The sequence below is a fragment of the Cherax quadricarinatus genome, chromosome 9 (assembly GCF_038502225.1).
Source record: "Cherax quadricarinatus isolate ZL_2023a chromosome 9, ASM3850222v1, whole genome shotgun sequence".
Classification (NCBI taxonomy): domain Eukaryota; kingdom Metazoa; phylum Arthropoda; class Malacostraca; order Decapoda; family Parastacidae; genus Cherax; species Cherax quadricarinatus.
This window is the reverse complement of record NC_091300.1, coordinates 5,470,459-5,492,834: the sequence shown is the minus strand read 5'-3', so window position 1 is coordinate 5,492,834 and position 22,376 is coordinate 5,470,459. Positions and strand designations below refer to the sequence as shown.

At 35.8% G+C, this 22,376-nt stretch overlaps 1 protein-coding gene across 30 annotated transcripts in view; it reads right to left on the bottom strand.

The window, feature by feature from the left end:
- Positions 1-22,376, bottom strand: part of LOC128686186 (nucleolar protein dao-5) — a 1,503,768-nt gene that overhangs the window by 105,540 nt on the left and 1,375,852 nt on the right. For 27 of the 30 annotated variants that reach the window (XM_053772972.2, XM_053772979.2, XM_053772980.2 and 24 more), the window contains 2 exons: positions 18,391-18,504; positions 2,590-2,760 (listed from right to left, as the gene is read on the bottom strand). In XM_053772972.2, coding sequence (XP_053628947.1) covers positions 2,590-2,760; positions 18,391-18,504 — 285 coding nt within the window. The remainder of the gene's footprint in view (positions 1-2,589; positions 2,761-18,390; positions 18,505-22,376) is intronic. The other 3 variants (XM_053772989.2, XM_053772994.1, XM_053772997.2) reach the window with 1 other exon arrangement.

Genomic DNA, 22,376 nt, shown 5'->3' with positions numbered 1-22,376 from the left:
AATGCAATAAAATGATAGTGTAATGCTCAGAAAGAATAGTAGAGTACAGTCATGTTTAACATAACAAACCAAGGCCACTCACCCAGATAGGACAATAATTAGAGGCACAAACAAATATGATTGTGTGAGTTTGAGTGTGTGCATGTTGTGTGTTTTGTGTATATACTCACCGAGTTGTGTTTGCAGTGTGTGTGTGTGTGTGTGTGTGTGTGTGTGTGTGTGTGTGTGTGTGTGTGTGTGTGTGTGTGTGTGTGTGTGTGTGTGTGTGTGTGTGTGTGTGTGTGTGTGTATGTGTATGTGTATATATGTGTATGTGTATATATGTGTATGTGTATATATGTGTATGTGTATATATGTGTATGTGTACATGTGTGTGTACATGTGTGTGTATGTATGTACATGTGTGTATGTGTATGTATGTTTGTGCAAGTCCATGTACTTTTGTGTGTATGTACTTGCATGTGCATGTGTGCATGAGTCTACAACATAAAGTACCATGTGCAAACTAAGTTTCCAATTACCACATTTCCATCTTACTAGAGAATTGTTCATAAATTATTTGTTGCACTAATTTCACAGTAGAGCACAATTCATCTTAAAGGTTTCAAAACATGGGACTGCATTCATATGAAGCTTTAACATCATTACAATCAAATCATCCATTAACAAATACACGCGAACTGAAGGAATATGAAGACAACCACACAATAACAGTTATTAGTTACTGTTTCAATTGAAAATTACATTAAAAAAAAAACATTTAAGAATTTAGAGGATGCCTGTAGCTACCCAAAGAATAGGATTGCATTCTCTGATCTTGCCAGGGTTGAGGGAAATAAAAAAAAATAAAAGCTCTGCTCAGATGAATAGCTTCAACTTCATACAGAAAAATACAATAGTAAGGAATGCATATGTTCCAACTACTGCACATATGACATTACTTTTTTTATGAATCCACAGCTTCAGCTATGAAAGTGAATAAAATCTAATCAGAAAAATATGAAATACTGAATAAATTATACCAGGCATTTAATCAGTTCATATGTAATGCCTAAGATTTCATTTCATACTTTTATTTTAATTTGACTGAAAATACATGTATGAGTAGTCCCACATCCATGTCTATCACATATGTAATGGCTAGGATTTCATTTCATACTTTTATTTTAATTTAACTCAAAATCTGAGCAGTCCCACATCCATGTCTATCACAGTGTGTAGTAGTTAGTACAACAGAACTTTACAATTCATATCACTTTTTATAGTGTAATACTTTAATATATTGTACAGTACTAATAAATACTAAAGAAATTTCCCTATACCCTCTGGCAAGGAGCAAAACTAAACGAAGGTAGGGAAAAAATACATGGAAGGCAAAGTAGACAATAAACCAACACACTTGCTAGCATGGGTCTCTACTCACTACAGGACACTCTTTAATCCGACCCTCGTTTATCCGAAACATTTCTATATCTGGCAGTTCAGGCAATTTGTATACAGGTTTCCCTTGCTTTACGCAGTTTTGCTTTACAAGAATTTGCATTTATAGGATGGCCCCAATTTTTATCAGTAATTTGCTACATGTATTATAAATTCACTTATTTTTGTGATCACTCCAGCACACCACCACTTGGTTCTTTAACTATCTGCAAATATCACTCAAAACTCATTTATATTGATATTTACAAGAAAAAATAAGAGACAGAAAATGAATTAGGGTGCAGAAAATCCAATGAGTATATTTTGAAGGAAATCCTCTGGCTGTTTTTTAATTTAATTCTTGGGTTTCAAGTCAAAACAAAATGGGGGCGCAGCCAGATGAAGTTCAATAGAGCAGATGTGAAGTTGAGACTAGGGGTGGAGAAGAAGAGAAAGAAGAAAAGAAAGATATATTCACAAGTTCATAAGTTCTGTGCCTTAATTCAGACAGAAACAGGTTGGTTAGTTGGTGTTGGAAGGTAAAAGGGAAAAAAGGTTTAAATGGGAGAAATTTTTTTGGACCAAATTCATTTCTTGTGGAATGTGGTCATTTGATGTCTACTGGGTATGCTCATAATATTTTTGGAAGAGGTCAATAAATGTGAAATTTCATTTCTCAATTCTGACACTATGTTAACTGTACAGAAGGAATAACACTTTTTTTTCTCATTTAATTGTGGACCAAATTAATCTCTTTTTTCTATAGGACTGTATGGTGCATATGTATGGAAAATTCATATTCATTTGGTAAACATGTATCAAGAAATGTGGAATTTGTAGTCTTGGTACTTATCCCTATGTTTTACATGTTATACTGGGTTCACTTTATGTGCCAGTGGCCTGGAACTCATCTATCGCATAAAGCGAGGGATACCTGTAGTAGATAATGATCTATTAGCTTAAGAATAAGTAAGATTCAGGGCTTCTCCTCTCACATCATGCACTCTATTTATTTGCTTCAGTCTTGTTCTATGGTGTGTTTGTATTGGAAAAATCCTACAGAAGACGAACGTGGTAATCGGATTAACGAAGTGCGGCAGTAAGGATGAACAAAAAATTGCTTTCCCACCAACTCTACTTACTAAGTGGCATTTTTTCAATCCTACTTACTAATATGTTTTTTCTCCACTTTGCTCTTGTCCTCACCCTTCTTAGGCGAAGCAGTGGGGTCATGAGGCTTAGCTTTAGTGGCTTTCTTAGGCTCTCTACCCTCATCATGGGAGGAGGGGCGGTGGGGCAAAGCGTCTGTACCCTTGCGACGAGCACTAGTGGAGAGGGACGCTAGAAAAAGAGCATCGTGCCTATGTAATGGACCTGGCAAGCTGCTGGGTGGTGGTTTGTGGTAAGGGGTAGAAGCAGCATTATATAAAATGTCTGCCAGTTTGTCTTATCAGATGGCTAAAAAATGTGGCATCATGCCTGTGCAATTCTGTTAGGGCGTTTGATGAACGGAATTTCCAAAAATCAAATGCTTGTATCAAGTTTTTTACCAGTAGCTTCAGAATTATAAACAAACAAATAAATGCACAAATAAACCAAATTATGAAGCTGTGCAGAAATGAGATATGTGCATGTAGAAGTTGAATAAGTTTACAGGGTACAGTATTTAAAGAAACAGCTGCTGTGTTTACTGCTACATATACTTACAATTTCTGTCTCGAGCAAATGCTCAATACTCCTTATAACTATGGTAAAAGAACTAAAATAACAATCATATGTACATCATAATGTCTCACTTTTATCAAATACAACAAAAACTTTACTTCATAATTTATATATTGTATTATTAAATATGAAATCAACTAAGTACAGTATAAAATATGAATGTAACTTATTTCTACTTAGCATACATGTTTCAATGCAATATTCACCATTACTATACTGTAAGTAGGTCGAGTCTTGTATGGCTTGAAAGTTATGTCATGTCTTTTTTTTTTTTTCACAATATTGATTTTACTATGCAATTTCTCACTCCATAAACCTCTTATAAAAATGTTGGATAAATGTAGCAACATTTTGTGATATATCTTAATTCTAATTGTAGCTGCCTTTTATTATCCTTCAACTTGTTAAATCTTCTAAACATCACGAGACACCCCAGCATTCTTTTCTATATATATTCCTTTGTACAAGTAAATAGCAAATGCTTAACTGAATTTTCTAATCAAACTGACATTCAAAATTTCTATCATTTAAATTTTGTATCTGGCACTTGAAAGGTGTGTGATTACAGCTAATACTTGAGTGTTTCATTTTATAGATGACATGTGTTATTCAGCTGTCAGTGAGTAAAAAAGAAATAACCCATGAAATATATATTTATTTGTTCATAATAAATTTGATTTCATGTGACTAATGTTAAAAAGAGGTATATGAAACTGAAGGTCAATGCTGTAATACAACTCAAAATACATAATGCTTGAACTTCTTTGGTTAATATTTATACTATTACTGTACTGTTTCTATTTTCTGTGGGGAGGAAGATGTTTTGGATTATAAGGATACCAATAAACTAGTATTAGAGTATTAATTAACAACCTTGGTCTCATGTTCCTCAATTTGTGTCATTCATGACTTGCCCCCTTAAAGTTTGCAATACTACATACGAGGAGGAATTTCAGGAAAAAGGCCAGTAATATTAGTCTTTTACACTTGAGTGATGCTAATGCAAAAGAGCCGTCAAAGCTTTAAGCTCTATGTTTCTGATTAGTTTCAACTTAAATTCAATAAAAATGCCTGAAAATGCCGAAGACTTGGGAGCAAAGTTAAAAATAATTTTCGGAGAAACTGTTCAAGGTGATATGGATGCTCTTCCTACAGCTATTGCCAGTTACCCAAATCAAAAAAGAGAGACCACACAAAGTAGAGCTGCCCATGCTGCCAACAGCAAAATGTATTACAGAAGCACAACACTGAATGGTATAGGCCAAGTTAAATCTTTCATGATGCTGAAATAGGAGATAGTAATTTAAGAAGGAACTAGAGTGAGAATCTGCAGATAATCATCAAGGAAGTTAAAATTTATTAGAAAGGATATACTATATTTTTACAGACTGTATTTTATTTTAGTAACCAAATTCAACATACTGACTTTTTTTTTAAATCTGATTGGAATAAAATACACAATTAAAACTTCTGAAAATTTAAGAAAAGACTAGCGACCCTACCCTACGAAAGCAACTGATACTGCAAACTAATAGATCGTCTTATACACAGTATCTGCCTAAACTGCAATGAGACATTGTAAGAAATTTCTTTACCACTACAGAAATGATACTACTAAATCTTATTTTTAGTCAGCTGGTATATGGCAAAGTTTTGTTATCACTTGGCAAAACATCCCAAATTTCTTAAGAAGAAAAACTATTAGCAGTACAAGTCATTCTCATCTAAAAAATAAAACCTTATTTTGCCTATGAAAACATTCACTTGCAAAGTATAAGAAAATTTAGCTTTCACTCTTACCCTTTCTGATGATACTGTAGAGCATATTATACTGCATATTTTCATACCGGTATTTATTCCATTTTGGAAACATGGTGTGTTGGTTTTCAATAGATTTTTGTATATTTACATGTTAATTATTATTACTGTATTATTATGAATTATAATAATAATAATCAAGGTAAGTGCCAAACCTAAAAGGGTTTAGCACTTACCTTGAAGAAAAATATGCATACTTTCTTTTTCTTGCATTTTTATTTTGTTTTGATTTCAAATACAGAATAATATGAATTACTGAAAATAATTCATGTTTGGTGGGGTCCTCTAGAGTTTCACCAAGTGTTTCAATGTTATGGTACACTGCCCTTGGCCCCCAAGGAGTTTGAGTTAGTGGGATTTGATTGTATACTTTAATAAACATTTTTATAAGCTGTTCACTTTCCAGAGTGCCTTCTTCCTCATTATATACAAACACTAGCACAAAAGATATTTACTCATGATGCTAAAAGACAGAAGAAATAAAGAATTTGATTATTCAAGAAAATAATGTAGCTAGAATTTAAAAGGTACAACAGCAAGAGCAATATGATTTACAGCTAGTGATGTGGAGACACAGGACCATGTCTTACCCTTGCCGTCTTTTTTAACTAGCGTACAACAAATAAATATCTTGTACCATGTAGCACAGACCATTTAACTGTCTTATGCAGAGGTTATCTCAATTTTTCTCACCATTGCCTGTTATTCCTTTAATATTATTTTTCATTAAAATTATTTAATCCTCTACAAAATTTTGCTTTTGTAAATTATTTATTAATTTAAAACCTCCCTCCTTCAACAGCCTTTCTTCCAATACAATATTACTGTACATCAATTTCATTGAATTGGATCTCTAGTGTACCTTGCTTCCTTTGGTTACTTCTGGCTCTTACTCAATGGAGTGACTACAAAGAATTTCATCTGTTTAGTATGTCACTCTTATTACATTAAGGAACATTTATATTTGTCAAGGAATTTCACTAATAAACTATGCTTTATAAGTCCACTTTTCTTAATTAAATCATCCTTAACATTTACTCACTCTATTCTACCTACATCATAAAAATTTGAGGATATTATACACAGCTGTTTTAATGTACTCAAGAATATGAAGCACATATACTACTATAACTCTTTTTCAAACACCTTCATTTTCATTACCATATTCTTATTTCACAACCATGTAAATCAAATACTTTATATCCAATTTATATAAACAGATAAAACACTTTGTGAAGCACTACATGTTTACCTACATTCAAAATAATTTATACTGTACTTAGATTACTGTAGGTCATTACCATTTACCAGCAGGCCATTTGTTATCTAGTTATAAGGAGTGTAATTATTTAGTTGCAAAGAAATGTTTACAAAACTTTCTACACAGAGCCAAATATCCAGACAGTGCCTCTTCTACCAATCATATCAGAAGTCAAAGTTATATCGAGATTATTATTATTTTACAGCTAATTCTTCTCTCAAAATGCCAACATTTTTATTGTTCACATTAAAATATGTCATCTGATAAAAAAAAATTGTGGTAGAATGGACAACTGAAGAAATGGGAAGAAAAAATTACTGAAAAGTTAATGTCTCCTGGAATAGCACAAATATAATATGACTGTATATTTTTTGGGTGTTTTTGTAGCCCACAGATTGTCAGGTCCAAGAGGAAATTCTTAGCTAACTAGTTTGCAAGGTGAAAACCAACTGTTCACTTAAAAGAAAAAACGAAAATAATAAGAATCCCATATGTTCTATATTTCTAACCCAATTTGTTGCAACTAGATGCATAAGTTTGCATTTCTATATTTGATACTCTATGAAAGCTTAGGCTCTACATAACATTACTTCTAAATATTTGTAGCCAACCTCATTATCTAATACGGATGATCCTTCCATAGTCAGGCTTATTACTGGACATGTATATACAGTACTATATCTGCAATACTTAATATTAAATACATCTATCTAAATAATCCATCTTACACCAATCTCACCATTAAAACAGCTAGGAATAATGTCAACAAAATAACAAGTTATAGGCCTTACCAGCATGTACAAAAGATATGAGCTGGGCAAATTTTTGATAAAACAACAAAGTAAAACTGACAAAATCTCAGCTGACTATTTTGTGATCAGGGGATTTCAATACTTTATATGCATACCCAAGAATTCTCATAATTTGTGTAATTTACTCTAATTTGAAAACAAAAATATTACTCAAACCTGTCACAGAATTTTTGCAGAAGGCTCTTGTTCCCAAACTATAAAAATACTTTTAATTGAGATTTTAAATTCAAAGAAAATACCGTTCAATAATTTTGTAATACTATTTAAAGGAATTTAGACTTAATAATAGTTTCATATAAAAATTATACACACTAATATTTCTGAAATGTAATTTCAAACATAAAAAAATGCTTTTCATTATTTATACAGTTTTAAACTTTGTATAACTAATAAAAAGGATAGAAATTAGAATTTCTTCCACTCAGGAACTTTTGATTTTGAAGTAAAAATTATTACTGTAATTGCAAAAATTCAAAGTTTTGAAAACTTTTCTTTAGAAGCTAAAATAAGTTGATGACCATTTTAATACAGTAGTATTATTTGTTTAAAGAAAATTTATAAAAAGAAGAACAGTTCTTAAGTTATTTTACTGACAAAAGAATGTCCAAAGAAATTACATTTACAGAAGATAAGAAAATTAATAAAAATTGTTTTCAGTAAACAAACAAGATTTTTTTACCATTTTCAATGTTACATGATATAGAAAATGTTTCATATATAAAAGAGAACTTCACTACACACAATTCTTAATGCTAACTCATACTTCATGTACACCAACTATGTATCTAGATTCATAAGAATATAATTCAAGAATTGGATTAGACACTGATTTCATGAAAAACAATCAATCTTTTGACTTAATCAAAACCATATACAAATATCTATATAGTAACCTTTCTATATAGCAATGTTTGTATTTTATTTAAAAACTTCTGGCAAAATTCTCATACTCAATGTCTAGTGCCAAGTCTAATAACTTCAGTCTTTCAATGCAGCCATACACACACTTAAGGTGTAGAGAGCAAAGCAGCTGATTACACTGACCACACAGCCAAAAACACTGCAGTGTCAACATTTATTTCCAGGAATCATCTGTAGTATCTTCAAATTGACAGTCTTACCTTATAAAATATCTAGGCAGTGTAGGCAATTTTGAAAATTCTGACAATGACAAGATGATACTTACAAAATCTTTAGAATATGAATCTGATTTGACAATACCATTGGATTAGTGCAAAACTTTCCAATGACCAAGACCAATACAAAAGAAACTGGCATCACAAGTATGTTAGTTCTCTAACACGGATGAAAAACTAATAATTTAGCAGTACTTAAAGGTAATCACAAAATTCATCTGATGGTAAACAAGTTGTTTACTACGGAATTACCGTATGTCTTTGATAAATATGAGAAAATCGGTTAAAACAATAATGCTAAGATGACCCCTGGCAAACTATCAGAGGAACTGTTCCACATAAATGTCATTCTCACAGAAATGTCGCCAAAGGAAATAAATGTTAAGTAGCATGCTTAATCCATCAATTGAAAAAGATAAATATGTTCATGTTTTGAATATTATAGTAAGCTGACCATTAATTAAGACAGTAGTTACGTTCTTGAAAGTGGTGTCTAATAAAAAAAAAGTATAAAATGAACTAAAGAACATATGGGAAAAATAGGGCTATGTTCAGTGGATCCCCCCCCCTAAAAAAAAAAATGGCAAAAAAATTTATTTTAGTTCTCAAAACTGTAAAAAGAGAATTATAACATTGTAATTGTAGTTAGATGCCGTGATATGTTTAACCCTTTGACTGTTTTGGTCGTATATATACGTCTTATGAGCCAATGTGTTTGACGTATATATGCTCAAAAATTCTAGTGGCTTCAAATCAAGCAGGAGAAAGCTGGTAGGCCCATATGTGAGAGAATGGGTCTGTATGGTCAGTGTGCACCATATAAAAAAAATCCTGCAGCACAGTGCATGAGAAAAAAAAAAACTGACCATCTTTTTGGATTAAAATGCCGACTTCGAGGTGCTTTTTCGTATAGTATTTATGGGTGTATTCTCATTTTCTTGGTCTCAATTGATAGAATGGAAAACATATTATAGAAAGAGAGGTGATTTTGACTGGTTTTGCTATGAAAAGAACCTTAAAATGGAGCTCAAATTAGGGGAAATGTTTGTTTTTTGCTGATGTTCAAGAGTAAACAAATGATGGCATTGTCCAATAAATGTCCAACTAGCCATTCTAATATGCAGTCATGAATAATGAGTTGACATTATCTATATAATTATTACAATATTGCAGTAGACTGCGTAACAGTAAATCTTCTATTTTTTGTTTGAATAAAAATTCAAAATAGAAAGCAAGAGTAATATCAGAGGGGCCTGGAGATGTGACTGATGAACAAAGAAAATCTTATTTTAGAGCCAGGAATGTCTGCATTGTTCATTCTGAACCCTATTTTGAAATTGTCATATTTTTTAATTTTCGTGAAATTCGCCAAATTGCCAATTTCTGACCACGTTATTGGGTGGTTGAAATCGGTAAATGGGCAGTTTCTTGTACTCAATCGATAGAACAAATGGAGTTCTAAAGAAATAGCTATGAGTTTGGTCGACTGGAGCAATGGAATTAGCCGAAAATAGGGCTCAAAGTGGGAGAAATTGCCGATCCGCGAATATCGCCGAGGTCGCTAACTTCACGAGTGTAATTCCGTAAGTTTTCCATCAAACTTTGTACTTTTGGTGTCATTACCATCAGGAAAAGATTATCATTTCATAAGAAAAAATAATTTTTTTTTTTTTTTTCAAATATTTTGCGACACCAGGAGACACCTCAGAAATTGGGGTTGCAACAGTCAAAGGGTTAATATAATGCTTAAGGTTACAAAGGTAACATAAATATTTCTTACCTTAAATTCTCGTTACTGGTGTATGTCAAGGATTCTGAAAGGAGTGGGAAGGGATAGTGTGGCTTACTGGGCTGAGGTGGAAGGTTGTGGATTGTTAGCTGAGGTGGAAGGTTGTGGATCATCAGCTGAGGTGGAAGGTTGTGGATCGTTAGCTAAGGTGGATGGATGTGGCTCTGGCACTTATGTCAATGGTTGCACTGGAGTAGTGAGAAATTTTGTAATGTGCCTCTGGTCTCTTATACCCTGCAGTACTTAATATAGCTGATGGTAAGGTATCATCAGTTGCTCCAGACCCTGTTTCAGAGCAGTTCTTCTAGATTTGTCAGGATCCTCTTCAGTGATAAAGTCTGCTAGTTTAGCAGCAACACTGAACTACCCATGCAACTGTTGCAATGCTAACTGTGTTTCTTCAGGCTCTTCTTCCTCATCTTTCTCCATTATCTGCCTTCCTTGTATCTTGGCAATGAGCTCTGCCAACATATTTTCTCAACCACGGTCTTCAGCATCATCTTCTAAGAGCTCATTCACATCAACTTCCTGCACATCTTTAAATCCCTTACCTGGCTTTAACCCTTAGGTCATTGTTCATCTCCCAGCCATATGAACAATGACCTAGACCTGGCTCTCAACCAAGGTAAAAACCTGTGAAAGTATTCATTACACTAGATCATAACTTTCCCCAGTTTGCATTTAATATGACTGGGGCACTTTGTTCCATGAACTTTTGACATAGCTGATGGCATCTGCAGTGTTAGATTTATGCCCAAAGTCTGGTAATGCAAGGTCATGAGTTAGCGTCTACTACACAGTAGTAGACGCTAACGCTATTTATTAAGTGTAGTTACACTTAATAATTTCTTAATCCAGTGGTTGTATTAAAGATGCTATATTTTGTGGTAAAAAAAAAAAAAAAAAAACTTTTACATGTGGGTGCACATCCACCAAAGCTTCTGGATGAGTACAAGATATATCAAGAGTGAAGAGCAAAATTCTTGCTGCCCAGGTAAAAACACAACTCTGGGAATTAAGTAATGCATAAACAAGTCAATAAATAATTCTTGTCATTGATAACTGGTTTGACCTCCAAAGAACTGGAAACATGGTTTTATTTACACCTTTCAGGGTATGGGGACTCTTAGAGTGGTAAATGGCTATGGTTTTACACTTAAAATCACCTAACGCATTACCACAAATGAGCAAGCTGAAGCGATCCTTTACTGCCTTGAGTCCTGGTGCACTTTCTTCTGGCTGACTGAAGCAAGCTCTCGATGGCACATTCTTCCAAAAAGACTTGTCTTGTCTCGCCAATACCCTCAGAAATAATTTCCTGCAATTCAGAAGGGAAATTCCCTGCAGCTGTGTGGTAAGTTCAATCACTTTCACCATGAAGCTTAATGTTATGCAACTGACTGCACAACTTGTGGAACCAACCTGTACTAAACACACACTTGTCAGGGCTTCATTCATCATCACATACTGTTTTGTAATACTCTTATGGCTTTTTCTCTTAAGATAAAATTAAGTGGTGCACCTTTCTTGATTTTCTGTTTTGTTTAGCTATTGTGACTTACGTGCAACTCTTTTCAGTAGGTCACAACCTGAGTTACTCAGTGCACAAGCTCATCTTTGCCTCATTCCTTGTGAGTGAATGAACTAATTCTTTGTTGACACCACAGGCTCGCAGTTTCCACCACATGTGCACCACTTTTATGCTTATCTAATATCTCAATTTTCTTTATAACACAAAGATTTGAATACTTACACTTCTTGCCATATCCAGGCTCATTCACATTCGTCTTGGGTGCCATGGTTACTATGCACACGAGATATGATGATGAAAAGATAAAAACTGATTCACTTACACAGCCGAGTTTTTTTTTTTTTTTTTTTTTTTAACAAGTCGGCTGTCTCCCACCGAGGCAGGGTGACCGAAAAAGAAAGCAAATCCCCAAAATGAAAATACTTTCATCATCATTCAACACTTTCACCTCACTCACACATAATCACTGTTTTTGCAGAGGTGCTCAGAATACAACAGTTTAGAAGTACGTACGTATAAAAATACACAATGCATGTATATCCCTCCAAACTGCCAATATCCGAAACCCCTCCTTTAGAGTGCAGGCATTGTACTTCCCATTTCCAGGACTCAAGTTTGGCTATATAAAAATAACTGGTTTCCATGAATCCCTTCACTAAATATTACCCTGCTCACACTCCAACAGATCGTCAGGTCCCAAATACCATTTGTCTCCATTCACTCCTATCAAACACGCTCATGCATGCCTGCAGGAAGTCTAAGCCCCTTGCCCACAAAACCTCCCTTACCCCTTCCTTCCAACCTTTTCGAGGATGACCCCTACCCCGCCTTCCTTCCCCTACAGATCTATACGCTTTCCACATAATTCTACTTTGATCCACTCTCTCTAAATGACCAAACCACCTCAACAACCCCTCTTCAGCCCTCTGACTAATACTTTTATTAACTAAACACCTCCTAATTTCCACACTCCGAATTTTCTGCCTAATATTTACACCACACATTGCTCTTAGACAGGACGTCTCCACTGCCTCCAACCGCCTCCTCGCTGCTGCATTCACAACCCAAGCTTCACACCCATATAAGAGTGTTGGTACTACCATATTTTCATACATTCCCTTCTTTGCCTCCATAGATAACGTTTTTTGTCTCCACATATACCTCAATGCACCACTCGCCTTTTTTCCCTCATCAATTCTATGATTAACCTCATCCTTCATAAATCCATCCGCCGACACATCAACTCCCAAGTATCTGAAAACATCCACTTCTTCCATACTCCTCCTCCACAATTTGATATCCAATTTTTCTTTATCTAAATCATTTGATACCCTCACCACCTTACTCTTTTCTATGTTCACTTTCAACTTTCTACCTTTACACACACTCCCAAACTTATCCACTAACCTTTGCAATTTTTCTTGAGAATCTCCCATAATCACAGTATCATCAGCAAAAAGTAACTGTGTCAATTCCCATTTTGTATTTGATTCCCCATAATTTAATCCCACCCCTCTCCCCGAACACCCTAGCATTTACTTCTTTTACAACCCCATCTATAAATGTATTAAACAACAATGGTGACATTACACATCCCTGTCTAAGACCTACTTTTACTGGGAAGTAGTCTCCCTCTCTTCTACACACCCTAACCTGAGCCTCACTATCCTCATAAAAACTCTTTAGAGCATTTAGTAACTTACCACCTATTTCATATACTTACAACATCTGCCACATTGCTCCCCTATCCACTCTATCATATGCCTTTTCTAAATCCATAAATGCAATAAAAACTTCCCTACCTTTATCTAAATACTGTTCACATATATGCTTCAATGTAAACACTTGATCTACACATCCCCTACCCACTCTGAAACCTCCTTGCTCACCCGCAATCCTACATTCTGTCTTACCTCTAATTCTTTCAATTATAACCTTACCGTACACTTTTCCTGGTATACTCAGTAAACTTGTTCCTCTATAATTTTTACAATCTCTTTTGTCCCCCTTCCCTTTATATAAAGGGACTATACATACTCTCCGCCAATCCCTAGGTACCTTCCCCTCTTTCATACATTTATTAAACAAAAATACCAACCACTCCAACACTATATATCCCCCCTGCTTTTAACATTTCTGTCATGATCCCATCAGTTCCAGATGCTTTACCCCCTTTCATTCTACGTAATGCCTCACGCACCTCCCCCACACACATCCTGTTCTTCTTCACTCCTAAAAGATGGTATACCTCCCTGGCCAGTGCATGAAATTACTGCATTCCTTTCTTCGTCGACATTTAAAAGTTCCTCAAAATATTCTCGCCATCTACATAAAAACCTCCATCTCCCCATCCACTAACTCCCCTACTCTGTTTCTAACTGACAAATCCATTCGTTCTCTAGGCTTTCTTAACTTGTTTAACTCGCTCCAAAATTTTTTCTTATTTTCATAAAAATTTCTTGACAGTGCCTCTCCCACTCTATCATCTGCTCTCCTTTTGCACTCTCTCACCACTCTCTTCACCTTTCTTTTAGTCTCCATATACTCTACTCTTCTTATAACACTTCTGCTTTGTAAAAACCTCTCATATGCTAACTTTTTCTCTTTTATCACACCCTTTACTTCATCATTCCATCAATCACTCCTGAGTATTGTATGGAAAGTGTATGCGTGGAACTCTGAGGTCTGAAAGGTTGTGCACATTAAGTGCAACTAGGCCTCCCCCATAATGCCAATAACCTAACCCATAGGCTGGCTGCCTGCAAGACAGACAGAAAAAAGCTCCATATTTTTATCCTAAAGTTGTACCAACATAAATGAACTTCATGGAGTCATAATAAAAAATACCACAATTTTGAAATCATATAGTGAAAACATCCCAACAGAGCACGTCTTAATTGACTCTCTACTGCAAAATAAAAACTGCATATATGGATTTTTTTTTTAACTTACTGACCACCACCTACCAAAGAAGGGTGACACAAAAATAAGCCCAAACACATTCACAGTCAATCACTCGACCAATCTTGCCAGAAGCGTGCCGATGTCACTGTTCAGACATTCCTCCAAACCACAACATCCTCACTCACAGGTACTGTACATTCCACCTATAGGACTTACATAGAAAGCAACAGATATGTGGCTAATGAGTATAATTTAGTACTTTACTGCAGTTGCTTGTGAAATATGAGTTGCAGTGAACTGTTGTGGTGTTTGAGTCCACTTAAAAGGCATTCACACACTTTTCAACAGAAATACATTATGCATTCAGGAATCACCTACAGTGTCCACAGTGTGGATTAAGGGAAAGGCTAGCTGGGCAACTGCTACTAAAAATTAAATGTGCAGAAAGTTAAAATGTTATGTTACATTTAATGCATGAATATAAAGGACAAGATATGTAATTTATCCTCATTAGGCCTAATGGAAAATCAAATTTATCTGCCTCCAGTATAGTGCTTAACAAAATTTAAAGATTGGTACTGATCTGTAAGGGTGCCAAAATATAAGCCTGTCCAGGGTGCCTAAATTTCTCGGTCTGATACCGCTGTTCAACACAGACAAGGTAGTCCTAGTCTGTACTATACACCTAGGACAAGAACATAGGTGGTATATAAAATATGTTGTCTTTGCTTGCTCTAAGTACATAGCTTCTGGTGCAAGTATGTAGACACTCCTTGTGTTACACAGAAAAATCACAACATTTCTTACTCCATACAGAAGAAACAAGCATTACTCAGGCTTAAGTCAGGATTCTTCCTCAAATACTGAGCATGTATAACCTATCTTATTACAGATAGTAAGGAGAGTAGAGTGACCACAGAGCTGGTTGTAAAACCCAGATATGGCAACAAAGAATTAACTTCACTGTTCAACCAATGACCAAAGAACTCCAACAGACAAAACTTATTAATCTAACTGGTTTATAGAAACTTTCTGTTCAACCAAGTAAGGAATTGCATCAGCACAGCATACAATAATCAAAGCACAAGTCTGCCTTAAGTTCTAACACATGACAAGAAATGTGTGTCTGGCTCCATGGCATTAGTAGCACATGTACCTTCGGATATGATTATTAATGGGATGCAATTAGCAGGTAGTACCACTGTCACCTACGACTATGCAGAATATATTCCTAAGGTGGACAATATAGAATACATTAACTAGATTTATATGGGGGTACTATTACTGGTGAATAACTAGGTACAGCAAGAATGGTATACACTAAGCAATTCCTTAATGAAAGATCAAACTCTGAGACTGGATTCATAAAGTTTTGCAAAATATCACTGTTTATGCAATGCCAATTTCTTTCCACAAAATGGCTAGGAGCCAGTTATCTGTATGATATACCTGTGACTGGTTTTGAGAGTTTTCTTGGTCATCAACTAGGTTATTGCTGATGGTGGCTTACTGGCTAACACTGCCGTTTATCAGGTCCTTGGCAGAGGAAGTGATCTAGTTTCCCACTGACAATATCTACACTTGTTTCTACAATACTTCCAATGTCTACTGGTAGCAGATTGAATAATCTTGGACCATAAATATTAACAATGTTCTTTTATTTGGCCAATGACATCCCTGCTTTTCAGTGCATCTATTTTACACTTCTTCCCATCTCTCTCACTCCAGTACACTGTTATGGTGGTGTGTAGATTTGGGACTAGGCCCTGCATAACATAAATGTCTAATAAATTGTAAGTGCAGTACATAGCAGCAATCAGCAGTAACCAACAAGCCCAGAGAAAGCTTCAGACTGATCCAACAAGCACAACATGGACCATAAAAACCAAGGGGTCAAAATAGGATCCTGTTCCATACTTAATATTTTTAGCCATGGTGTGACATGACCCCACACCAATATAAACAATGAGCATCCCATTAAAATGACAGAGATCAAAGTGCTGGCACTGATGTAGCCACAAGTATAGATGTGTACATGTTTTTCTAGCAATTACACAAAGATGTCTGGGTATGTGAAATGTGATTTTTAGCATGACTGAGCATGAATACAATGGCAATAGCTTTTCGGGCAGGCAGAGAGGTTGAAATATCCATCCTTTACTCTCAGGGTGTAGGAATATGCATGCTCAATGCCTCTTAATACAGATTATATCCTTCCACATCCTCATCATTCAAAATTATTTATAACATTTGCTGAAAAATTAACAGGGTTTCTGTATATAGGTACTACAGTAGCATGACATACCTGCCTTCTGATCACAGCTGCCTCCTCAAATTTAAAGTATTGTTGGAAGACTTCCCAAGTGGTTCATCAGAACCAAATGTACAGACTGCTATATTTCAAATGAAGAACATTTTTCTGTACTTGGTTTGATTAACTATGAAGACTGCCACCTTTCTATGCAAGATGCTATGACTCTGGGGTTATGGACACTGGGTAATCAGGGTAGTCCCAATTTGACACAGAAAACAGGAATTCATTCCAAGGAATGGATAGCAGAAGGTGACCAGACAGAAGAAGTGGAAGGAAGGTGAAAATGGTGATAGAGAGGGTATATCTCTGGGTAGCTTATTGAATCAAACCCTGAACAATATTTTGAATTCTTCATAACGTAGTATTTTTTGTATATTTATCAAAGTTAAAAACCTTGTAAAAAGTTATAGAACATACACAATGGCACTTCAAATTTATCAAATAATACTTTATACACGAAAACTTTGATAGATCCTGTTCAAACTAATGTTTACGCAGTATATTTTCTAGAAGAGAATTTTCTTTTTCTTTGTTTCATTCTTCAGAGTATGACAATTTTACTATTTCTGGTTTTAGATTTATAAAGCAACCTAATATCAAGAGCTGCATTTAACTATGAAAGAATTCACAGAAATTATCACTCTCTCCATAGAAGTCTAATTAAAAAAATTGCCAAAACAAAATACAATTCAAGAGTAATCACAAGTAGTTCTATAATATCATATCACATCCAAATCTAATTTCAATTGGCCATCACAGGTTATATTTACCATCCCCTGGTTCCTGAGACAATGTATAAAACCTGTGCTATATAATTTACTTAGAAAAGGGAACAAATTGCTGTATATTGTAGGTTGCATGTATGAGACTGAAAATAACTCTGCTCCTATGTTAACAAAAAACTGGTAAAGCCAGAAGCACACTGTCACTAGCTATGCACTTTTACATATCACTAAAAACAAAAAACCTTGTATAGACAGAAGAGATTCAACACAGAGCCACTGAAAATCATAAAAGCATTCAATTCATACAAAAATAATAATAGAATACAGATGAAGACAGTGCAAACTGACTTAGTCCAAATGGTCAAATTATTGTACCCTAATATAACCACGGATTTACAATTTGCCTTATATAAACCATGCAGTCAATCCTACAGATTCTCAACAATCATCCTCTTAAACACAAGATAAATTACTTAGGAATGAAAGTAAAAGATGATGAAGTGGGAGAGGAGGTAACATTTGCCAGTGGAATGCAATTCAAAATATAAATCTTCAGGCAGTTATGAAAATCCATAAAAAAAAATTAAAGAAAATACATACAGTATATGATTCCCAAAGTGCAATAACAATTATCAGGAATGTGACTTTAATAAAAAAAAAATAACTATTTACCATCTTTATGGACAATTTGATTTAAAAAAATATAATAATTTTCAATATAATAATACACAATGTACATGTACTGTATATATATAAATCACCACTTATTTCAGCCCATAATTATTAAGTATTTTTTTAAGTATTAAAAATGATTGATCTTCAAATGCAGGATATGACTAATATTACTAATATGTATCTTAAGAGCCATCCTTCCACCACCATCAGCATCTCTTACAACTTTCAGTACCATTTTTACTGCAATCAACAATATTTTTGACAAGCTAAAATGCACTTACTAGGTCTTGGACGTCGCTCAGGCTTGGTAGCGGGTGCTGTTGCATGCGTAGACGGTGGGCGGGAAGTTCGTTTTGGAGACCGATTTTCAGGACCAACACTGACTGAACGACCTCCTGCAAAATGTATTAAACTGTGGTACAGCTTACCACTTTTGTAATGAATACTGAACATTTCAAATAAAATATTTGGAGATAAAAATGTGCATCAACTGTGCATTTTTAATTAGTATAAGAACATACGAAAATATGCTGAAAAGTTCTGAGAAATGAGCTTGCAAGTAAGTGCATTATTTACAGTCAGATTACATAAAGTACATGCTTGTAAAAACTGAGATTCAGCAACTTTACTGAAAAACTATTTTATTTCATAAACATTTTAAATAATGAAATAAATGTCAAATCTTCCAAAGTCAAAGAAACAAAAATAAAAAGGCAAAAACATAACTAATTCGGACCAATGAATTAATAGCTCATTAAAAGTCTACTATGCATTTTGAACAGGTTCAACTTATTATAAGATTTTAGGAAATTATTTTTAATATTTTAAATAGGGGTGTGCCAAAGTATTGGTATAGGTGGTATTGGTAACAGACTGAAATTGATTATTGTTGGTACTAGTGGGTATTGGCTAATATTGGTATTATTGGAAACAGAAAAACTTGTCCAATTGTAAGGCATTGTATATCATGGTGATAGTGGCAATTATGAGCCACATGTAACAGATGGTATGTAACTTCATCCAGCTTTACAGCAGTGATGTGGCATCAGTAATGCACCTCATAAGTTTAGGGAGTCTCTCTAAATCCTATAGCTCATAAACCTACTGTAGTCCCCATTAGGTGTCCCGTAGCTCGATCGCTAGCTCACTCAGCTCACACACTGAGATCTGGGGTTCGAATCTCCTCCAGTATGGCTGGAAAACATTAGGGACGTGTTTCCATAAGACACCTGCTGTCCTTGTCCCTGTTCACCATGAGTTTAAAATGGGTACCTGGGTGTTAGTCGACTGGTGTGGGTCGCATCCTGGGACAAAACTGACTTAATTTGCCTGAAATGCTCAGCATAACAAGGGGCTTTCTCTACAGTAATGTCACTGATGTCAGCTAGGCCTGTATACCTTGTACATGTACTTGTAGTAAATAAAGATATTATTATTAAGGATGGGTAAATTTGATGACAAATTATAAGCAGGCTTAGGAAGGAGCAGTCTTTGATGGCTATTGACTACTCTTACAGAGGTGGTGATTCAAAATCTAAAAGTTGAGTATATAAAAATGAAATTTGCTTCTTTTCCTTGCCTCCTTCCTCACTACCCTGGCTAAAAGGATCCACTGATTCATTTGTTAATTCCAAAGAAATTTTACAGTCATTACAAATTTAGCCCTGCTTAGAACCTAATGACACGACTGTACTCCAAGGTGAAAACTACATTCAGAAATTGCTCCCCCATAGTCCAATTGGGTTAAATGCCTTCCAGAAAGCTCTACTTATTTCACCAAGTATGCCAGATATTTCATGTTTCATCTTGAGAGGATGAACTTGACTAAATGCATTTTTGTTTAAATCCATTTACCAGTCACAAACAAAATCAGGATGTATCACTCCTTTTATTTCTAATGATGTAGAAGGTAGGCCCAAATTCATTTTGGACACTCACCTTTCTCAAGACAGTAGTAAAGATAAATGAAGTTTAAACTCAGCACAGTCCCTACCTCAAGAAGAGAATCATTTGACTTACCTAGTCTTCATCTTTCTATTTTATAAGTCAAGCAGTTCTGAGTGATAGGTCACAATCGGGAATACAGTGGAACCTCAAAAATTGAACTTAATCTGTTCCAGGAGCTAGTTCTAAATTCGAAAAGTCTGAAATTCGAAGCAATATTTCCCATAAGAAATAATGGAAATACAATTAATCCGTTCCAACAACCCAAAAATATTCACACAAAAAATACATTTTATAGAGATTAATTACAGTTTTACATACAACAAATACTATAGTTTTTAATTATGTATAGCAATACATATAAAATAACATTTTTACTTACCTTTATTGAAGACTGGTGATGGCATCTGGAAGATAGGGAGGAGGAGAGAGGGAGTTGGGGTTAGTGTTTGGAAGGAGAATCCCCCTCCATGAGGACTTCAGGTAAAGCCCTCTTTGGGGTTACTTCCTTCTCTGTCTTTTAATGCCACTAGGACCAGCTTGAGAGTCACTGGACCCCTGTCTCACAAAATAACTGTCCACAGTCCTCTGTTTCTGGTGCCTCTTTAACATTTCCCTAAAATGGGACATGGTTCTGTCACTGAACTTGTTGTAAAGATGGCTTGTTTCAGCTTGCTCAGGGTGGTACTTCTGCACAAACATTTGGACATCATTCCACTTGGCACAAATCTCCTTAATCTTTGAAGAAGGCACCTCATCCACTCTCTACATTAACTCCTTTCGCAACATCAGCTTCCTTGATTTGTTCTTTCTCTGACAGGATAGAACCGATGGTCGACTTGTTTTTCCCATACATCCTGGCAAGCTCAACAAGTCTCACACCACTCTCATACCTCTGTATTATTTCCTTCTTCACATCTATGGTGTTTCTCACTTTCTTTACCACAGGGGTACCACTAGCAAGTTTCTATGGCCCCATGGCAGCTTATTTCACAGTCCCACAAGCACTAAACCTGGAGTTTACCTGGAGAGAGTTCCGGGGTTCAACGCCCCCGTGGCCTGGTCTGTGACCAGGCCTCCTGGTGGATCAGAGCCTGATCAACCAGGCTGTTGCTGCTGGCTGCACGCAAACCAACGTACGAGCCACAGCCTGGCTGGTCAGGATCCGACATTAGGTGCTTGTCCAGTGCCAGCTTGAAGACTGCCAGGGGTCTGTTGGTAATCCCCCTTATGTATGCTGGGAGGCAGTTGAACAGTCTCGGGCCCCTGACACTTATTGTATGGTCTCTTAACATGCTAGTGACACCCCTGCTTTTCATTGGGGGGATGTTGCATCGTCTGCCAAGTCTTTTGCTTTCGTAGCGAGTGATTTTCGTGTGCAAGTTCGGTACTAGTCCCTCTAGGATTTTCCAGGTGTATATAATCATGTATCTCTCCCGCCTGTGTTCCAGGGAATACAGTTTTAGGAACCTCAAGCGCTCCCAGTAATTGAGGTGTTTTATCTCCGTTATGCGCGCCGTGAAGGTTCTCTGTACATTTTCTAGGTCAGCAATTTCACCTGCCTTGAAAGGTGCTGTTAGTGTGCAGCAATATTCCAGCCTAGATAGAACAAGTGACCTGAAGAGTGTCATCATGGGCTTGGCCTCCCTAGTTTTGAAGGTTCTCATTATCCATCCTGTCATTTTTCTAGCAGATGCGATTGATACAATGTTATGGTCCTTGAAGGCGAGATCCTCCGACATGATCACTCCCAGGTCTTTGACGTTGGTGTTTCGCTCTATTTTGTGGCCAGAATTTGTTTTGTACTCTGATGAAGATTTAATTTCCTCGTGTTTACCATATCTGAGTAATTGAAATTTCTCATCGTTGAACTTCATATTGTTTTCTGCAGCCCACTGAAAGATTCGGTTGATGTCCGCCTGGAGCCTTGCAGTGTCTGCAATGGAAGACACTGTCATGCAGATTCGGGTGTCATCTGCAAAGGAAGACACGGTGCTGTGGCTGACATCCTTGTCTATGTCGGATATGAGGATGAGGAACAAGATGGGAACGAGTAATGTGCCTTGTGGAACAGAGCTTTTCACCGTTGCTGCCTCGGACTTTACTCTGTTGATGACTACTCTCTGTGTTCTGTTAGTGAGGAAATTATAGATCCATCGACCGACTTTTCCTGTTATTCCTTTAGCACGCATTTTGTGCGCTATTACGCCATGGTCACACTTGTCGAAGGCTTTTGCAAAGTCTGTATATATTACATCTGCATTCTTTTTGTCTTCTAGTGCATTTAGGACCTTGTCGTAGTGATCCAATAGTTGAGACAGAC